This window comes from Accipiter gentilis, chromosome 22 (assembly GCF_929443795.1).
Source record: "Accipiter gentilis chromosome 22, bAccGen1.1, whole genome shotgun sequence".
Classification (NCBI taxonomy): domain Eukaryota; kingdom Metazoa; phylum Chordata; class Aves; order Accipitriformes; family Accipitridae; genus Astur; species Astur gentilis.
This window is the reverse complement of record NC_064901.1, coordinates 3260824-3278275: the sequence shown is the minus strand read 5'-3', so window position 1 is coordinate 3278275 and position 17452 is coordinate 3260824. Positions and strand designations below refer to the sequence as shown.

General features: G+C 39.8%; 1 protein-coding gene across 13 annotated transcripts in view; it reads left to right on the top strand.

The window, feature by feature from the left end:
- TTLL5 (tubulin tyrosine ligase like 5) overlaps positions 1-17452 on the top strand; it is a 154531-nt gene that overhangs the window by 59916 nt on the left and 77163 nt on the right. For 11 of the 13 annotated variants that reach the window (XR_007509139.1, XR_007509138.1, XR_007509137.1 and 8 more), the window contains 8 exons: positions 645-936; positions 5045-5165; positions 6879-7025; positions 9292-9392; positions 12160-12293; positions 12925-13038; positions 13442-13852; positions 15326-15516. Coding sequence is in view for 8 of the 13 variants with exons in the window: in XM_049825349.1 (XP_049681306.1) it covers positions 645-936; positions 5045-5165; positions 6879-7025; positions 9292-9392; positions 12160-12293; positions 12925-13038; positions 13442-13852; positions 15326-15516 (1511 nt within the window). In the remaining 5 variants the exon portion in view is untranslated. The remainder of the gene's footprint in view (positions 1-644; positions 937-5044; positions 5166-6878; positions 7026-9291; positions 9393-12159; positions 12294-12924; positions 13039-13441; positions 13853-15325; positions 15517-17452) is intronic. The other 2 variants (XM_049825351.1, XM_049825350.1) reach the window with 2 other exon arrangements.

Here is a 17452-nt window from a genome sequence, read left to right as displayed (position 1 = left end):
TGACTCTAAGCTGTTGCAGAGAGAGAAATCCTTCTTATCCAAGCTGATGTGGGAAAAACTTAAAAGGGTACAGAGGTTAATGATCCTCACAAGTGGCTGTTCCTGAAGCCATTATCTAAATTCTTTCTAGTAGCTATGTGATACTGACTGCAATGGGAGAGATTGTATGTTATAAAATGATTTTTGGTGCTATGTTAAGGTATGTGATCTTTATTGACACACGTAGAAGTTTAGATTTCATAGATTTGATTTTTCTGACGCACAAAAGTACAAAAATTGAGCATATATGTCAAGTGTAAGTGTATATATATATGTCAGTATATATATGTAAAGATTAGGATAAAATATAGGAAAATGACTTTGTTTCTCTCTTTTTTTTTTTCATTTGTAAAGTTAAGACAAGAATCTTGGTCTGTCTTCTCTGATATTGGGAAAATGGGCTTCTCAGCTGTTCGATACACAAGCAGAAAGGCAGAAAGAATAATAAAAGGCAGCAATAGTTAAGATGCCATTCTAAAATTGTGTTGTTCTGTCCTTCTAGCAGAAAAGAGTTTAGAAGTAAACCAAAGGGTATAAATAGCAGGGCAGTCCTCCCCACTTCTTTTTTTTCTTAACCAGCATAGGTGATTTCTCCTACACTACAGGGGCATCAGAAACAACAAAGCTGTCCCTCAAGTCAGATGCAGAAGGTGAGGAGGAAGAGGAGGTGGATGCAGGTGAAGATGAAGAGCTAGATAGAACTGTTGGCTCTCTTTCGGACACCCAGGTGAAAAGCAAGCCAAAGCTGTCTGACTTGGTGAAAACTGCTTGTAAGGAGAGGTTGCCAGAAAAACTCGACAAGAAAACTGGAGATGGAGGAGAGCTGTTCCTTCAAAAAACAGACTCAGGATCTCAGTTTAACTTGCTGCAGATTCTTCAAAAACATGGGAATCTGAGGTGAGAGATTTCTGCATATTGCCTTGAGTTTTGACTAGCAGCTAATATTGGTTAAAATATGGAGGATGTAATGCTTAGTGCTACATTATGAATGAGTGTGAGGGAGATAAGAGGACCCTAGAGAAAGGACCCTGGACTTTTGTCTAACTGTGGGCTGCCTTAACAACTAGTTGGCACAGAAATGAGATAGTTGCAAAGACTGAGAGTTTACCTAAATACCTGGCCTGTTGGATCAGTATAAAGCATAAGCCGTAGTGTCCATTGTTATTCTTTAATCTGGTGATGTAAGCTGTTCTTTGGACAAGTCATGCTTCTAAAATGCCTCTCTGTCTTAACTCAGGATGCCTGCTATTGAATTCTAAAATTAATCTTTTAGTTCTTTGCATTTCCAAAGAAGTGGGTATAAGCGTATGTTAAACTATCCAAGAAAGGTTGGGTAGGAATATCTCAGTGCTGCCTCTCCATAAAATTAGTTTTTTCATTTTTGTGCTTTTATTTTTGGTGATAGAATTTTTACCTCTAATAATAATCTCTGCTCAAGGTTATCACATCCTGAGAGCAAGATAGGAGGTCATTTGAAAGTGACAAGTTACTGAAACATCTCATTGCCTGCTGTTAAGTATGACAGTGTGGGGCAGAGTATGTTCTGATGCATGGCTTTGTTGCTTGAAAAAAAGAGAGGTGCTGGAGGAGATTGTAACACCAACCAGTGTCCTACTAAATGTTTAGAAGCATGATCCTCCCCTTAAATGTGGGTAGTAGAACTGTCTATTTGCAGGTGGACAGGAAGGGCAAAAAGAGCGATCGTATATATCTATGTAGGAGGATTTTACATCTTCTAGATAAGAAGCAGCATTATGTTTTCTATGAAGAATGTCCAAAGGTAGACAAAATAACTGTTGCTTGTTCTGTTTAGTTTCTGAGAGCATTTATGAATTTTCAAGTGCATTTAGGGATTGTTCTAATGTCTTCTTGTGGCAAGGACATTTGCTGTCATGACAGGGAAGATTCTGAAACCTGTTTGAGGACAAACATAACAATGCTGTCATCTACCTATATATAGATCTGACTCCTGCTGAGAACGTAAGCTTTGTCTGGTGTTCCTGGCAGGATCTTGCTCAGCACCTGGTACTGTTGGGATTCCCCACAGAAGTGTGGAAGGCTTGTGGTGACCTCGTGTTCCAGGATTGTGCTGGGCTTGGCCCCATCTGATCTGTCATTGATGAAAGCTTTGTTCGTGGGGTCAATAGGCAGAGGAGCTGAAGTAATGAAATTTTCATCCAAAAGAAACTAGGCCTATTCCAGTCAGTTTTTGTAAGTGGTAGGACTTCTCTCTCCTTTAGTTGACCTGATGAGGCAGTTTCTCTGCCTTCCACACGTTGGGTGGTAAAGAGGTAACAGTCAAATGAAACCTGTTTCCCCAACTGTGCCATTCCCAGGGAAGTAAAAGGAAAATGGGGTTACTGGTTCCTGCATTTAAGGCCTCAGGTTTCAATATTCCACACACTGGAGGAGAGGCAGTGTTATACAAGGACCTTCTTCAGTTTCCCATTTTGTAATCACAGAAGTATCAGGTACAGACAAAGAATTTTATTACTGTGCTGATGTTGATAACGATGGGGGGAGGGGGGGGGTCCTTAATTCCTGTCAGCACAAATTTTGAACTCCTCGTCATGAGATGTTTGAGTTATACCTAAAACAAACCTGGCAGCCCTAGAGAGCCCTCAGGGGAGAGCCTTTTCTGATACATGGTGGCTTGATGTACAAAATATTAGTTCTTAGTCAGGGTTCAGGATCTTCTCCTGATGTTCCAGATGTGGGAAGAGAAGGTAGGTGTGGTGACTAGCAGCATACAGAGCTCGGAAATGTTACAAGGTCTGCTGTGTATTCTGGAGTTCACTGCAAGAGAGGAATTGTAACCAGGTATTTTTATCATGTTTTATATACTGCAGTACTGGTACAGCTATCCACAGGGGATGTTACTTTGAGACTCTTGTGAACTCATCATTTGCTTAGCCCTTGTTTAGACCTGGCGTGGTCCTTCAGAAGCATCAAAAGCTAATGATTAAGCAGATGCATGAATACTTTTAATGTATTTTATTTTAACTTCAATTCTTATCTAAATTGATAAATCGGTCTCTATAAGTACTATTGTGTTGTATGATTTCTATGTAACACTGTAATGAAGTGTTCATGAAATTTACAGACATATAAAACAGGAAGACCAAATTTCTGGACTGAGTTTTTAATGAAGTTTCAGGGACTTGTGTACATGGACTCATGAGGACCATATAAATACCTGAGAATATTTCTAAGTAGCAGAGAACAAGTAGAGAAAAAATGGTGAGGTTCCTCAGGAATCAGTCTGAGGCTGATTTTAGTAATCAATTCAAGAATGACACAAAATGTAGAAATGTGCTAATGAATTTTGATGATGGAAAAGATTTGGGAGTTATTACCATGAGAGAAAAGTAGTGGAATGAATATGCTAAGAACTGGGTGACCATAAGGATAGGAATAATATAACTAGGATGAAATGCAGTAGCACAAAGTGCAGGGGCATGTTTTTAGGACCTAATAATTTACTGCAGAAATTCTATCAGCTGCAAATTAATTATAAGGAAAAATATCTTGCATGCTTGTTGATCACAGGATTGCAAAGCTCTAGCTCATGCATGCATGAAAACACCAAATGTGGTCTAGGGTTTATCACTTGAGATACTTCTGAGACTTTACGTGGAATATAGTATACAGTTGCTATCACCCATCTTCATGGAAGATAAATTGTGACTGGAACAGGTTGAGACAAGCTGCTAGTCTCATCATGTCACCAGTGTGGGTGCTTTGTTAGAAGACACTGAAAGATGTGGGTAGTTCACACTAATAAAATGAAAACTATGAAAGAATGTAATTGCTGTTAATAAATACATTCAAGGAAGGAGCCCCATCAGGGATGAAATTATTTAAGATACAGGGCAATGTTGGAGAAAGAAAAAGCAAATATAAACTGCTCATGAACGAAGCTAGGCTGGGTAGTAAAAGAAGGTTCCTAATTACTAGAACAGTTAAGTTCTGGAATAATATTCCAGGAAAGTAATGTGTTGAAAACTCTAGTTTGTTTTAAGATGAAACTTAATAATTTTATAGAAAAGATTAGGAGACTGCCTGTGATAGAAGGGGAATCTGTCACTGTCACTAAAGTCCATCTGTTTCTACATCCTTATGAAAAGGAAAGGAGAAATCATGCTTGGCAATTCAAGGGACAGCTTGTAGTGAGTATGGGGAAAACTATGAGGAAGAGTGGAGATTGGGAGAGCAGAATGTTGGAGGAGAGAGTTTAGGCCAAGATGACAATGAACAGAATTAGGCAAAACTTTCAGCAATTTCTTTCACAACAGATGCATACGCTAAAGTGACTACCATTGTGAGGGAATGAGAAGCAATGTGTCCCTCCCAGTCCTACCCCAGTCCTCTCAGTTCAGGCTCACAGCTTCCCAATATGTTCAGCCAGCTGCACAGCAGATTTTGCTGATGTTCTTTCATTCTTCAGTGATGCCTTGCTCAATGATATTTGGCTTGTGTCCTTGGGCCAGCAGAGGAAGAGCTCACTTTCACAGACTTAATTCTTTCATTTCCGATGGGAATCGCAGGGCCTTTGTTATAACTCTGGCACCAGTACCAAGCTCTTTATGTATTTTATGGTCTGCTGTTGTGGTGTTCGAAATGTTTGTTAAGACACAGGCCCAAGAGAGCCTTGAATTTGGTTTAAAAATACACAGTTTTGCTGATGTTCATGTTATTGGCTTTTGGAGGAGAGTAGCTAAGGCTGTGAAAAGGCAAGAAGAACATTCCATTTTTAGAGATGATCTTAGAACTTAGAGTGTCTGCTGTCTTTTGTATCTCCTGCAATACCTACCCCATCTTGGTGAACTGAAGGTCTGCTTGAAAATACTGGTGGGGTGAAGGGGTCCTCTTTCCCTTGAGCTTCAACATTTGTGCACCTAGGAGGTCCTTGCTGACTGTACTTTGGTCCATAAGCTGTGCCTCACTGCTGGAACCCTTCCCATTACTACTCTGAAGATAGCTAACTGATTCTTTTGGTCCACAGCAAAGTGCAAGCTCGCAGGGCTTTCTCTGCCTATCTACAGCATGTTCAGTTGCGACTGATGAAGGAGGCTGGTGACCAGATCCAGAATCCCACCTGGGCTGCCAAAGAGGATGAGCAAATGGTAAGAAGCTTTGTGTTGGCCAGACGGAGAAGCCAAGCTGAAATCTGCCTTAAGAGTTTTGAGGTCAATTCCCATCCTTGGAAGAACTGAAGTCCAACTGAGATTATAGTTGTCTATCTTTGTCCACCTGCCAATGCTGTATTTTTAATGTACAGACAAGGTAGGACTGCTGACTGACATCTGAGCAGCAATAGAGTAGACAGCTCTTAATGACTAGAGTGTGGTTGACATTCAAGCTGCTCAGATTTTTCATTGGTTCTCCTTCACTGATCTCTGAGCTTACCTGCTTTTGAATTCTTCTCTCTAAGATTCTTTAAGATTAATTGGCAGTATCCAGTTTCTGCTGCGTTAAACAAAGCATACATCTACTCAAATAGAACAGGTACCCAGTTAAGCTTTTTCTCCTATGTAATGTTTTACTCTTCGCAGGCATCTGCGCTTAGGAATCTTCCTTGCATTCTAGATAGAGAAAAAAGTAAAAGCCACTGAGGAGAGAAAGTTACTTTCTAGCATAGGTGTTTTTTGGGTTTTGTGGTTTTTTGTTTGTTTGTTGTTTGTTTGTTTTGGTTTGGTTTTGTGTGTGTTTTTTGTTTGTTTGTTTTGTTTTTTAAACATGTGGTGAAATTTAAGGCCCTATATTTAATGTATATACATTTTAAAGAGTGCAGCAAGCCCAGATACCCTCACAAACTTTTCTAAAAGAGCTTTGTACTGTAGGCTCTTGAGCTTTCTGCAAATCCAAATGTATCCTTGCTGAATGTATGTTGCAGGGAAACAGCCAGTGCAGTTCAGAGATAAAATTGTGTGTCAAGAATAATCAGTCGACTCAGTGGAAAATGTTACCCCTGCTCTTTCCAAGTGGAAATTAAATCTGGCTTTTTGAGAGTCACTTTGTCTGCTGTACTGTGAAAAATAATGTTTAAAATAACAGATCAAACCAGCCTGGAGTAATGGCAGTGAGAGGCGAGCTGTGAAATCCAATAGTTTGGCTGTGAGGCTGCTCATTTATGCATTAGCAGAGCTCCTAACCAAAAGCAAATCCAGAGGGGAGACAAAAAGGGTTCAAAACACCCACAGGATGCATCTTGCTTTAGAATCTGCTTTGCCATATGTTTCCCCCACCAGAGGTCAAACAGACATGGTGGGGGATTGGAATTAAATGGCTGTAGATGTAGTCATCTGTTGCTGTGGCGAGTCTGTGGCAATAGTATACATACATGAAAAGTGATGAAATGGAGCTACATCACTGTAGTGGAGATATCTGACCAAGATCCCCTTCCCTGTGATAGTGCTGAGAGGGTTTTATGTTAGTACACTTCATCACAGGCTTTCTTTAACACATTGCAGGTTGTTTTTTGGAAATGTTTCCCTAAGGTATTGGACTTTCCAGGTTATTCTGTGTTGTTCCTGCTTTTTGCTGCTTGTTTTTTTGTTTTCTTCATCTGCCATGCTTTTCAGACAAACAGTCCTCAAGTGTTCCCTATTCTGACCCACCTCAGGCAAGGCACACTACTGTTCTTCTCTCTTCACCTTGGATTTGTAGGGCTATATTAAAAATGCACATTGCAGAATGCTTTTGCCTGTCAGTTGTCAGCTCATTTTTTCAGGACAGTGTGTTTAGTCCTTGCCAGTCATTAGCTGCTGTAATACCTCTGTTCTTTTGCCCACATCTTGCAGCTGATCCATTGTTAACTCCATCTCTCTTGTTTGCAGGAGCTTGTGGTACGCTTTCTGAAGCGAGCTGCCAGCAATCTTCAGCAGTCCTTGAGGATGCTACTCCCCAGCCGTCGTTTAGGACTAAATGATCGTCGTCGTATCCTGGCTCACCAGCTGGGCGAGTTCATAATCTGTTATAACAAGGTGACTAATTCTTTCTTGTTTCTTCTTTTGGTAGCTCTTTTTTGGTTTCTGTTCTCTTCTTCTAAAGTATCTCCTGCTGGCTGCTGTCACAGTCAAGACAGCAGGCTGTTTTAAAGGCTCTGTTCTGTAATTTACATGGTCTGTTTGCAGTTGTGCATCCAGTAATGGTAGTTTGTCTGTTCAAATTGTCAGATAGACAACAGTATTGCTACATTATGTATGCAATCTGGTAATCATGTGCATAGAAGTAAAAATAAGTGTTGAAATGAAGTGGAATTCAACTAGCATTTGCTTTTTCTTTGGCTTGTCTTTAATTCTAGTGCTTTGAAATGCTTCTTCCCATTTCTCCCTATTTTTATTATGCTTCTTTAGAAATAATTTTTTTGTACAGAACAGTATGAAATATGTACTTTACCATTTGTTTGGTATACTGAGGGACTGCTACCTATCTGTAGTATGGGAGTCTGTATGTGTTGTTATAGGAAGTAGGTCCTAATTTAAATAATTTTCACCTCTTTAGATGTAGAAGATGCTGTTCTTAGCATAGTGGTTTCATGCTAATCCTTGTTTTGCAAGAACAGCTTCCCCTTTCCTTTGCTGCCTAGCATTTCTTTAGTGTTAGAACAAGGGTAGTTTAAACTTTGCTTTCAGAGCCTGCTGAGCACACAGGCCTCCAAGCTCCTACTCATTAGCAGAGGATGTTCACTTACATTACCTTGTCAGAACTGACATCTGGTAATTTGATCTGTCAAAGCAAGGTTGGTATTGAACCAAATCTGTTCCAGGGAGTGCCTTGTATGCCTAATGCTTACTGAATTACTGTGTTAGGAGTAGCCACAAAACACTTGGATGGCTCTGTGGTGAGTGAAGAACACAGCTGCTTTGGATATAATTTCCACTCAAATTGTATTCAAACATCAGGATTTTCTGCTAACTCTTGAGTAAATTCACAAAATAAAGCTGTGTAAATGGTAATAAATCAGTGCATAAACATATTTTCTTAGTTAAAACAAGTGAGAACAGATCACTTGAGGTTTTAGGATATACATGTTTAAGCTATTGAGAGACTCTTAGGCTTTGAGGTTTTTGATGTCTGATTCCAACGTATAGATGACTTTCACTGACTTGTAACTTCAGATTTAGTAGGGCAATCCTATTAACCATTATGTATCTTCTGTAATGACACAGAAGAAAAAATACTATCTCCAGCAAACTACATAAAACAGATCACATACTGTCCAGACTTTACTTAAGTAGTGAAGGGTAGAGACATGTCCCAGAGTGGCTTTTTCTTTCCCCTCTTGAATTATCTTTCAAAAGATGTATGTGACCTTTTCATCACGGGAATGCTTAGAGTACCAGTAGGAAGCAATGAAGTGGAGGTCAAGTCTGGTCAGATAAAGCTTGTCTGCTGGTATTGGTATTTCAGACAGGCCTGTAGTTTTTTTTTTTTTAAACAGAAATGTTTGTATCAATACAACCTCTAGTGTCAACAAGTTCTACTGGTGTAAAATAGATCACTTGTATCTGAGAGCTTGCTCCCATTCTCACACACAAAGGCTTACCATCTTTTATTCCAGTATATTTTAGTGTATAAATGCATATTTGCCACAAGCTGTACTGTTTTACTTTCTTTGCTTTTGCTAAAGCAATATATTTTTAGTATGTAGATAAGTCTTCAGCAATTTGCTGCATGATGAGAAATTTACTCAAGAAGAGAATTCCTAGTTTATGGTAGGAAATGTGGATGCCCTCAGCAGACCTTCTTGATTGAGTTTCTATATTTTATACTTTTGTCCTCCTTTCTTTCGGAATATCTCCTTTTGGGACAGATGCTCAAATAAAAGCTATTTTGAGGAGCTCTGTGTTTGTGACAGAAACAGGAAAAGTAGAAAGGAGACCTAATATCTGTAAAGAATGATCCCCCCCCCCCCTACTTCCTTATGTCCCACCAAAGGGTGTATTTGAAGGAGCAGCAGCACGTATTTGTGAAGGCTTGACCTCTTCTCAGCAAATTAATTCTAATAAGTTATGTCAGGTGGAGGAATGAGGAGTTTAGTGTATGCTTGGCATGCTGTCTCTGGGGCTGTCTATATTTATCCATTCTGTTGCACATAGTGAAATACTTATAATTTGGCTCTTTGGAGTTGATGTTCTTTTCTCCTTAGATCCCATGGAAATGTTTTTTGTCTTCTCTGAGCTGTAGCTATGCCATGGAACATAAAGTAAATACATAGAGATACTTACTGATACTGCTTATTAACAGGAAACGGAGCAGATGGTTCAGAAAAGACCAAAAAAGAAACAGGAAGAGGAGGAGGAGGGAGTGAATCCTGAAGGTTTTCAGAACTTTATTACCAGAGCAAGGTAGGAATAAATTTTATTCCCTTTGATAAAGGATCTCCCAGCCCTGAAGGTAATGGGATTGTTCTAAGGATGATCTGATTGATCTAAAGGCCTCCAGATACCTTTACTGACTGTAGCACCTGCTTCTGCTCTTGCTGGGGGACAGAGAACTTGTCTTTTCTCTTTTCTTCCTTCCAGCAACCAAATACTTGTAGCATCAGCATCTGGTGCATTGAGAAGGACATACAATAGATGTTTTGACCATTAAGTAGATTCCCAAAGGATAGCAGTGGTTGCCCTGGTCTGTGTAAATTTCAGACTGATGCTGGTGAGCTAATGGTTGCCTTTCCTGTGATGCTGGCGTGAATGTGGCAATACTTTGGAAGGAGAATGAAACTGGAGCTGCTGCTCAGATGGCCTTGAGCTGCTGTGGTTGAACAGTTGTTGTGGCTCTGGCTCTCAAGTTTCTGCTCTCAGAAACAAATTTCATGCTTGCTGCCTCTCTTCAGGAACTCTCCAGGTCTGGACTTTCTAGGATGAGGAAGGAAGGGAGTTAGACTCCCTGTCTTCATCCTAACCTCTTATTTGGCTTGCTAAGGCAGTTCAGTGCAAGCGGTTCACAATGAAAAAGCAGCATTTTCTGTGAATTTTATCTAACTCTGAACTTTATCTGCCTTAAACTTACAAAAGTCTGGTAGGAAATGTATTTTGAAAATAGGTAAATACTCTTTATGGCCTGTAGTATTGTATAAAAAACAATGGTATAGCTATCTGACCATGGAGAGGTCTGAAATTATTCAGTGAACCGGAATTATGTCCTCAAAGCCTCTGATTCTTAAGCACAAAACCTGATTCCTTTCGAGTCCTTTATTTGACCCATATATGACATGTCTATATGGGCAAGGACCCCTGTCAGTATCTCGACAGGTTGAGTTCACCTGCCTTTTTAATGCCCTTCTATCTTCTCTGGTAAGGTTAACAGTCACTGCTTCTTTTTCATGATCAGTTATGAAACTGTTCTTTCTTTTTCTCTGTTTGGATAGCACTCAGTGACTGATTAGAGGTGGGTGATAGCTGAGGCTTCTTAACAAAGTTCAGGAGGCTTCACAGTCTCTTTTGATGCTACACTGTCATGAAAACAATGAATTTTACGTTTTGCTAATACGACTGATGGAGTCATTACCACAACAGATTTACAGGCTCCAAGAAAAACCTCACTGCTTTTCAGATAGAGATCTATAAAAGAATGATACTCAAGATGTCTGACTACCATATACCATAGCATCTACTCCTGTCACTAGAAATGCACATTACATGGGCCCATGGCATGCTCTTGGTTCACTGACATCTCTGGCCACAAAAATGACACTGTTGCCCCCTAGGGCAGGTCATTTTGCTTTTTGCCAGAAATACTAAGAGATGGCTGTTTGGGGCAGAACTGCATAGTCTTTTGTTTCCATGTTATTGGCTACCATGCCATCATGGCCTGATGCATAGTCTAGGCTGTGACTGGAGATTTTTGCTGGATCATATCCTGAGTGATAAAGAACAGCAAAAGGCAGTTTGCCAACGATCAGGCAATTTCTAACAATGATCTTTCTGCTTCTTGTGAAAGTATCAGGTATATTTGAAAACTCTGATACCTGACACTACTTTGCACTGTGCTTGAAGCTTAAATGAGTGAGCTAGTCATTTGGAGCCAAGCAAAGGGGATAGATTTCCACTTTGAGTGTTTGTTCTGCAGTACAGTGAATGCAACACTGGAGAAAATGGTTAATAAATGTTGCCACTTAATAATTGGGATTGTCTCATTGACTCTCTAACTTCAACATCGCATAGATGGCATTGTGCTTAGTTATACACATGCTACAACCATTGCTTCTAAATGTCCTCAGTGCAATGTAAAATTATATACTTATGCTGGTAAATTGACTTAAAAGCTTAAAGCACCTTTTCACCAACAACTTTTCATTCTTCCATTTCCTCTTCACCTCTATTCTCATTTGTTTGGGAGGAAAGATGAACTTTGCAGCATTGCGCTGAAGACTCAAACTCCAGTGAGGTCAGTTTTAGACATTGCTTCTACCACAGCTTAGGCTAGCCAAGACTAGCGCAACTGTGATATGCAGAGGATGTTTTGCAGGATTATAACTGCTGCTATGCAAATTTATATTCCTGTGTTAAACACTTGTTGTAACAAAACTGAGAAGTATATGCAAGTTTTCTGAGATTCACAAAAATATTGACTGTTCTGTTTTTTTACCCTACAGTTTTGGCTAATTAACAAGCTCTTCCTTCCTCTTTCCTCATATCCCCCTGCCCCAACCCTGCCCCCAGCTGAATTGAAACTACTAATGATGACTATAAAACAGAGTGCTGAGCTCAGTTCTTCATGAACTAGACAGCTGCTTGTTCTAGAGAGTACCTGGGGAAGATTCGCAAATTTAGTTGTGAACTGAATCTCTCCTGTTGAACTGATCCCCCCAAAAATGTGTTTGGAATTTTCACTTGCTCTTTATTTATCCTGGGAAGGCTCCTGAATGCCTTGAATTTTCTACTGCATAAGAAAATGGCATTTCAGTGGGAATCTCAGGTTTAACCAAGGCATGTTCCTTTCCTTCTGCTCTTACCCTGCAGGACTGAGCAAATCATTAGCTTGTCTGGCCTCACCTTTTTTCGCACTCCCCTCTTCAGTCTTCTTATTGTTTCTTGCCTTTGACTATCAGTTACATGAATGCGGAAAAACTTAGAATCCTCACTTATATCCATTCTTCTGTCCTTATTGTAGTGAAAGTGACCTGGAGAAAGTGCTGACATGTTACACACACAAAAACAAGTCAGCAGGTGTCTTCCTAGGAACAAATTCCACAAGCACAAAACCCAGCAACACCAGGAACCAGTCAGAGAAACAGCCTCAAGGGGGTAAGTTTTGCAGGTAGTTTTGAGATGACGTTGCCCAGACAAATCCAGTTTAACTTCAGTCTGTGGAAAGAGAACAACCCCTCCAGACTGTTACTCAGGCTTCTTGAGGTTGCATATCTTTTTTTTTTTTTTTTTTTTTTTAAACTGACTTTATATGTGAAGACTAGAGTTAACTGCACTCCTACCTTCTTTGCCTGAAGTGAAATGGAATGAATGTGGACTAGCATTTATAAGGAACTAGATACGGTGGCTCATGACTGAAATAAGAATGTGCGAACTGAAGGCACTGAGATTTGAAATGAACAGAGAATCCTGAAATCAAAGTAAGGGTTGAGGGAAATCAAGGCCTGTTAAATTGTGCTGCCTGCAGTGAGCATACCCATTGAAGGGCAGAGTCTGTATAATTGAGCCTAATTAGGTGTTCTGTGGAAGGAAGTAAAGTGCCAGCCATACGTATCCAGTAGTCCATGCTACTGTACATGACAGCACAATTGTGATCAATAGAATTGCATGGTCTACAGTAAATATTAGCAAGAAAGTCCACTGTAACAAGGTTTAAATTCTGCTGTCCTGTTCTAATGATATCACAGTTTGCATTGTTCTACTTCCTAACTCCTTGATTTTGTTATAGAACATCCTGACATGGTGAAAAAAATAAAAGGTGATCAGCCCCAAAATTCAGTTGCAGATCTGCCTGCAGAAGGAGCATTAAAAGGCTATAAACGCAAAGAAGTCAAATCAACCTGTAAGTGAACTGGCTTAAATCATCATCAAGAAAAAAATAATGAATGCATGTACTGTTTTTAATACTTTTTTAAACAAAGATTGGAACCTTTGGGTTCAAACTGAGGGTTTGAAATTCCCAATGTTGAGGAAGATTCTGCAGGTTTTTCTTTTAAACTGAAAAGAAGATAATGTACAGTGAGCAGTATGAAAGAGTTAGCTGCTCCTCTGTGGGGGAAGATCTAGATATGGCAAGCTTTGAAAGAGGATATTCATCATGTAGAGCCACTTCTTGTCTTTGCTGATACATAGGGTCATTTTGGCTGCAGTGTGTCTGAGTAGAGGAATCTTTGGTGTGTTGATGTTATCCAAAGGACCTGAAAAGTAGCTTTTTCTCATGTAGTGTGCTCATTATCTTTGTGTAGTTCCAGAAGGACCCACCTTTTCCTTAAATGCTGAAGTGAAATTACCTCAGTGCGGCCCTCCTAGTGCTTCTTCATCTGTTTCTGGTGCCACGTTCCAGAGAAGTACCAGTTCCTGGATACCAGCTCAGCCTCCAGCCTCTGAAAATTCACAGGTGCCTGGTCACCATTCATTGCCAGCTCCTCTGGTTGGTCCCAGGCTGATTCAGTCCCCATCCCCACTACCCTTCCTGCAGAGTACAGCTCCCGACAGCTTTTCTGTCTTCACAAACCCAGTGTCCAGTGAGGCTTCTAGCCTTGCAGGGTTACATCATTGTCATTCTGGTAGCTACACCATTGGCCCATTCTCATCTTTTCAGAGAGCTGCTCAGATCTACAGCCAAAGATTGTCCCGACCATCCTCTGCAAAAGTAGGTGAGTGTTCTGGGATGTATAATAACTGGCTAGTTCAGTATAGAGATTGTTCAATCTCTGTTCTGGAGTAGATAGAAATTTTACGTTTCTAGAAGTATGAGTCTTGTTGAATGGTGCTAAATTTCTCATGGAAAGACAAAGTGCAGAAAGCAGGCCTTGTTTGCCAAAGATGCCCTTTTATTGAGCAGGTGAACAGGGAATCATAGAATCATTTAGGTTGGAAAAGGCCCTTAAGATCATTGAGTCCAACTGTTAACCTAACACTGCCATGTCCACCACTAAACCATGTCCCTAAGGGCCATGTCTATGCATCCTTTAAATACCTCCAGGGATGGTGACTCAACCACTTCCCTGGCCAGCCTGTTCCAATGCTTGACAACACTTTTGGTGAAGAAATTTTTCCTACTATCCAATCTAAACCTCCCCTGACACAATTTTATGCCCTTTCCTCTTGTCCTATCACTTGTTACCTGGGAAACTGACACCCACCTCGCTACAACCTCCTTTCAGGTAGTTGTACAGACCAATAAGGTCTCCCCTCAGCCTTGAACTTTGAACTCGGCCTTTGAACTTGTTCGAAAAGAGCTGGGAAATGAATTATTGTATACTTTTGCTTGATTCTGTTACTGATCTTTCTTGTTTATCTTTAGTGATTTTAATGTAGTTTTGGTCAGTAGAAGTCCTATCAGTCTATGTGCTGTTCTTAGTTCTGTGTTTCTCTACCATGCAGAGAAATCCTTTAACAAAACCTCGTAATTGTTGAGTACTTAAAGGTGTGTCAAGACCTCCAGAAAAGAAAGACCTGAATGAATCATTACTGTATCTCATTCTCTAGGACCCTTCAGCACTGCCATATCCAAAAGTATCTTAAAAACAAGATCTAGAGACCTCTCATTTACTGTGCTGGGGTAGAATATAGTTGTGCAATGCAACTTTAGAGTGTAAGGAATCCGAAGGTAGAAGAAACTGTAGGAATTTATGGATGCAGCCTGTAATATATTAGGAAAGTTTTAGGAACCACACACAGGCTAACAGCTGTGGTCCTGATATTTTTTTTTTTTTTAATGATGGTATACATTTGCTTTAGGTTGTACATCAAGGTCAGCACATGTTCACTAGGGTTGCTGTATATATATTGACAACCTTTCTAGCATTAAAATAAATCTGAATTCCCAAGTGAGTAGCTTATGTAAAAGGATCCATTAGTTTTTAAGGAAAAACATTATAATTTTAACTTGGGTAACAGCAGTCAATATTCTCTGCAATTGGGTGCCATTAGATACATTACGATAAAGAGAATATGGGTTTGGAATTGACAAAAGCTCATATAGGCAATACCCATGCAGAATAGAAAGCTGTATTCTCCCTAGAATGTGCAGAAAGTATCATACCTGCTTTTGTATCTCTGTGATCAGCAAGCTGAGACAGTCTGACATACCCCTCACTAAGCATATCCAAATGTTTGTTTGGTAGGTTTGTGCCATCGTAGTCCAAGTGCACAGCGTGTGGGCTCAGCCAGGATGTACAAAGATGCAGAAGATACTTCTTCCCAGGGCAAACGTTATAGCCCCAGTATGGTAGCAGCAGAACTGCAGCAGCTGGCAGAAAAGCAAGCAGCCTGTCAGTATTCCCCACCAAGCCACATCAGTATCCTTACACAGCAGGTATGTAATCAGTAAAGCTAGAGTCCCTGTGACAACAGAAAAGTCTGTCACAGTCTTCTGTGTCAGCACTGGGCTGGGCTGAGACATGCTGGAAGAAGTAAATCTCATGAAAATTGATTACTGTCATACTGTTGTTTTGAAGTGTTTTACAGTGACCAGGATTTTGATTTTTTTACAGGATGACAAGAACGTTGCTAAAGTCCTTTTATAGAAGAAAGTGAGACTGGGCAGAGAATTAGAAAATAAGTTATAAAAAACCAAACCCATGCTTGGTCTTATTAAACAATAAAACCAAGTCTTCTCAGATTTGTGCTTCCATATGATTTGCTTCCTCATTCCTCCAGTGTGTCATCATGGTGCTGGGAATGGAAGTCTGCAGAATGAATTCTTATGTAAATTCTAAATTCCAGTAACATTGTAAAGACATAATGAAGTATTTCCTAGATTGGGATATGATAATCCTTTTGCTAAACATGGTGGTATAGATCCAATTTACATTGGTTTCTGGTAGAATTCCACTTAGGGGTTTTTTTTTCCACTTAGCACTTTTTGACTTATGTCCTAAATGGCTACACACGAAGTCTTTTTTTCTTTTCTTTGTAATATGCTATAGTTGTGTTCATCAAAGGTGTTCAAGTTGGACACTTCTCAGTTAATTAAGCTGCCAACTGGAGGTTCTCCAGGATAGGCGCTTTGCGTTGGAAATTAATTTTTTCTCTATTTACTTGCTAGGGACAAACAGTTTGAATATCTTCACTCTGATACTTTGATTTTGGAAGTATTGTTTTAACAGTGATGTTTTGCTAAGTTTTCTGAGGCATGTTTAATAGTTGTAATAGCTGCTGCTATTTGCTTCTTACAATTTTATTGTTATATGTTTGGATTTTGAATATCTGGTTAGATGATTGGCAATATGTCTATTTCAAAAGGTGAGATGCATTTATAACTCTAGGAAGCTGAATAGATTTTTGGACCCTTCTACGTCTAGTTCAAGGTTTTGATTCAGTCTGGGCAGTTCCAGAACTAACACGGGCAACTCTGGTCTTTGCAGATAGGTCTTGAGCTTTTAAGGATAAGTCACAAAAACAAGGCACCTTCCTAGTGATGAACTCAGAAAAGTATGTGAGCACTGAATATACCAGTGATTCTGAGGCCTGATCTTGCATCAGGCCAGACCCTACTTAAAGAATTTGATCTTTCAAGGACTGAAGTGGTATGGGGATCATCAGGAGAAGCTTGTTTGCTTGTCCAGTAATATTCAGAGCTGTCAGTCTGGTTCTCTTAATGAAATCAGAATTCAGCTTTTTAAGCTAAACTTTGTCAGTAAAACTGTTCAAAAAAATTTGGTAGTGAAACGTTTTCATTCAGGAAGTGCTGATTTGTTGAAAGCTGAATATATGATGGTAATTGCCTCCTTGGATAAAAATTAGTATCTAAACAAATATTTGGGAAAAAATTTAAATGCATCTATTTCATTTCAGTCTTTTCAGAAAAGAACTTTTAAAAATAAATTCATAGACTTTTACCCTAAAGCCACTAATTTCCCACTTGGCTCCAACTGCTGTGGTTTCTAAGGTCTGTCTAGAGAACCCAAGTTGTCCTCTTACTGCTATTTATATAGCTATTAGATGATTTTTAAACTTCTGGATTCCTACTATAGCTAGTTACTGCTAGTTAAATTAGGAATTACAGAAGGCGGAACTGAGAGAGGAGTTCACAAAGATCTACATGGGAAGGGCTGTATAGCTTCCGGAGCACAGCTGTGTTGGGTGACAAAGGAATGTACTCTGGTATCTGCGGGTGGTGGAGGTTGAAACCTGTTTAGCCACCAGTCAGTCAATCAGTGTAGGTATGCTCAAGTCTGAAAGTAGCTATGAAGTGCAGTGGTAGCTCTGGAAATGTGTTGCTTGTGGTAAATGTGTCTGCATTGCTTTTT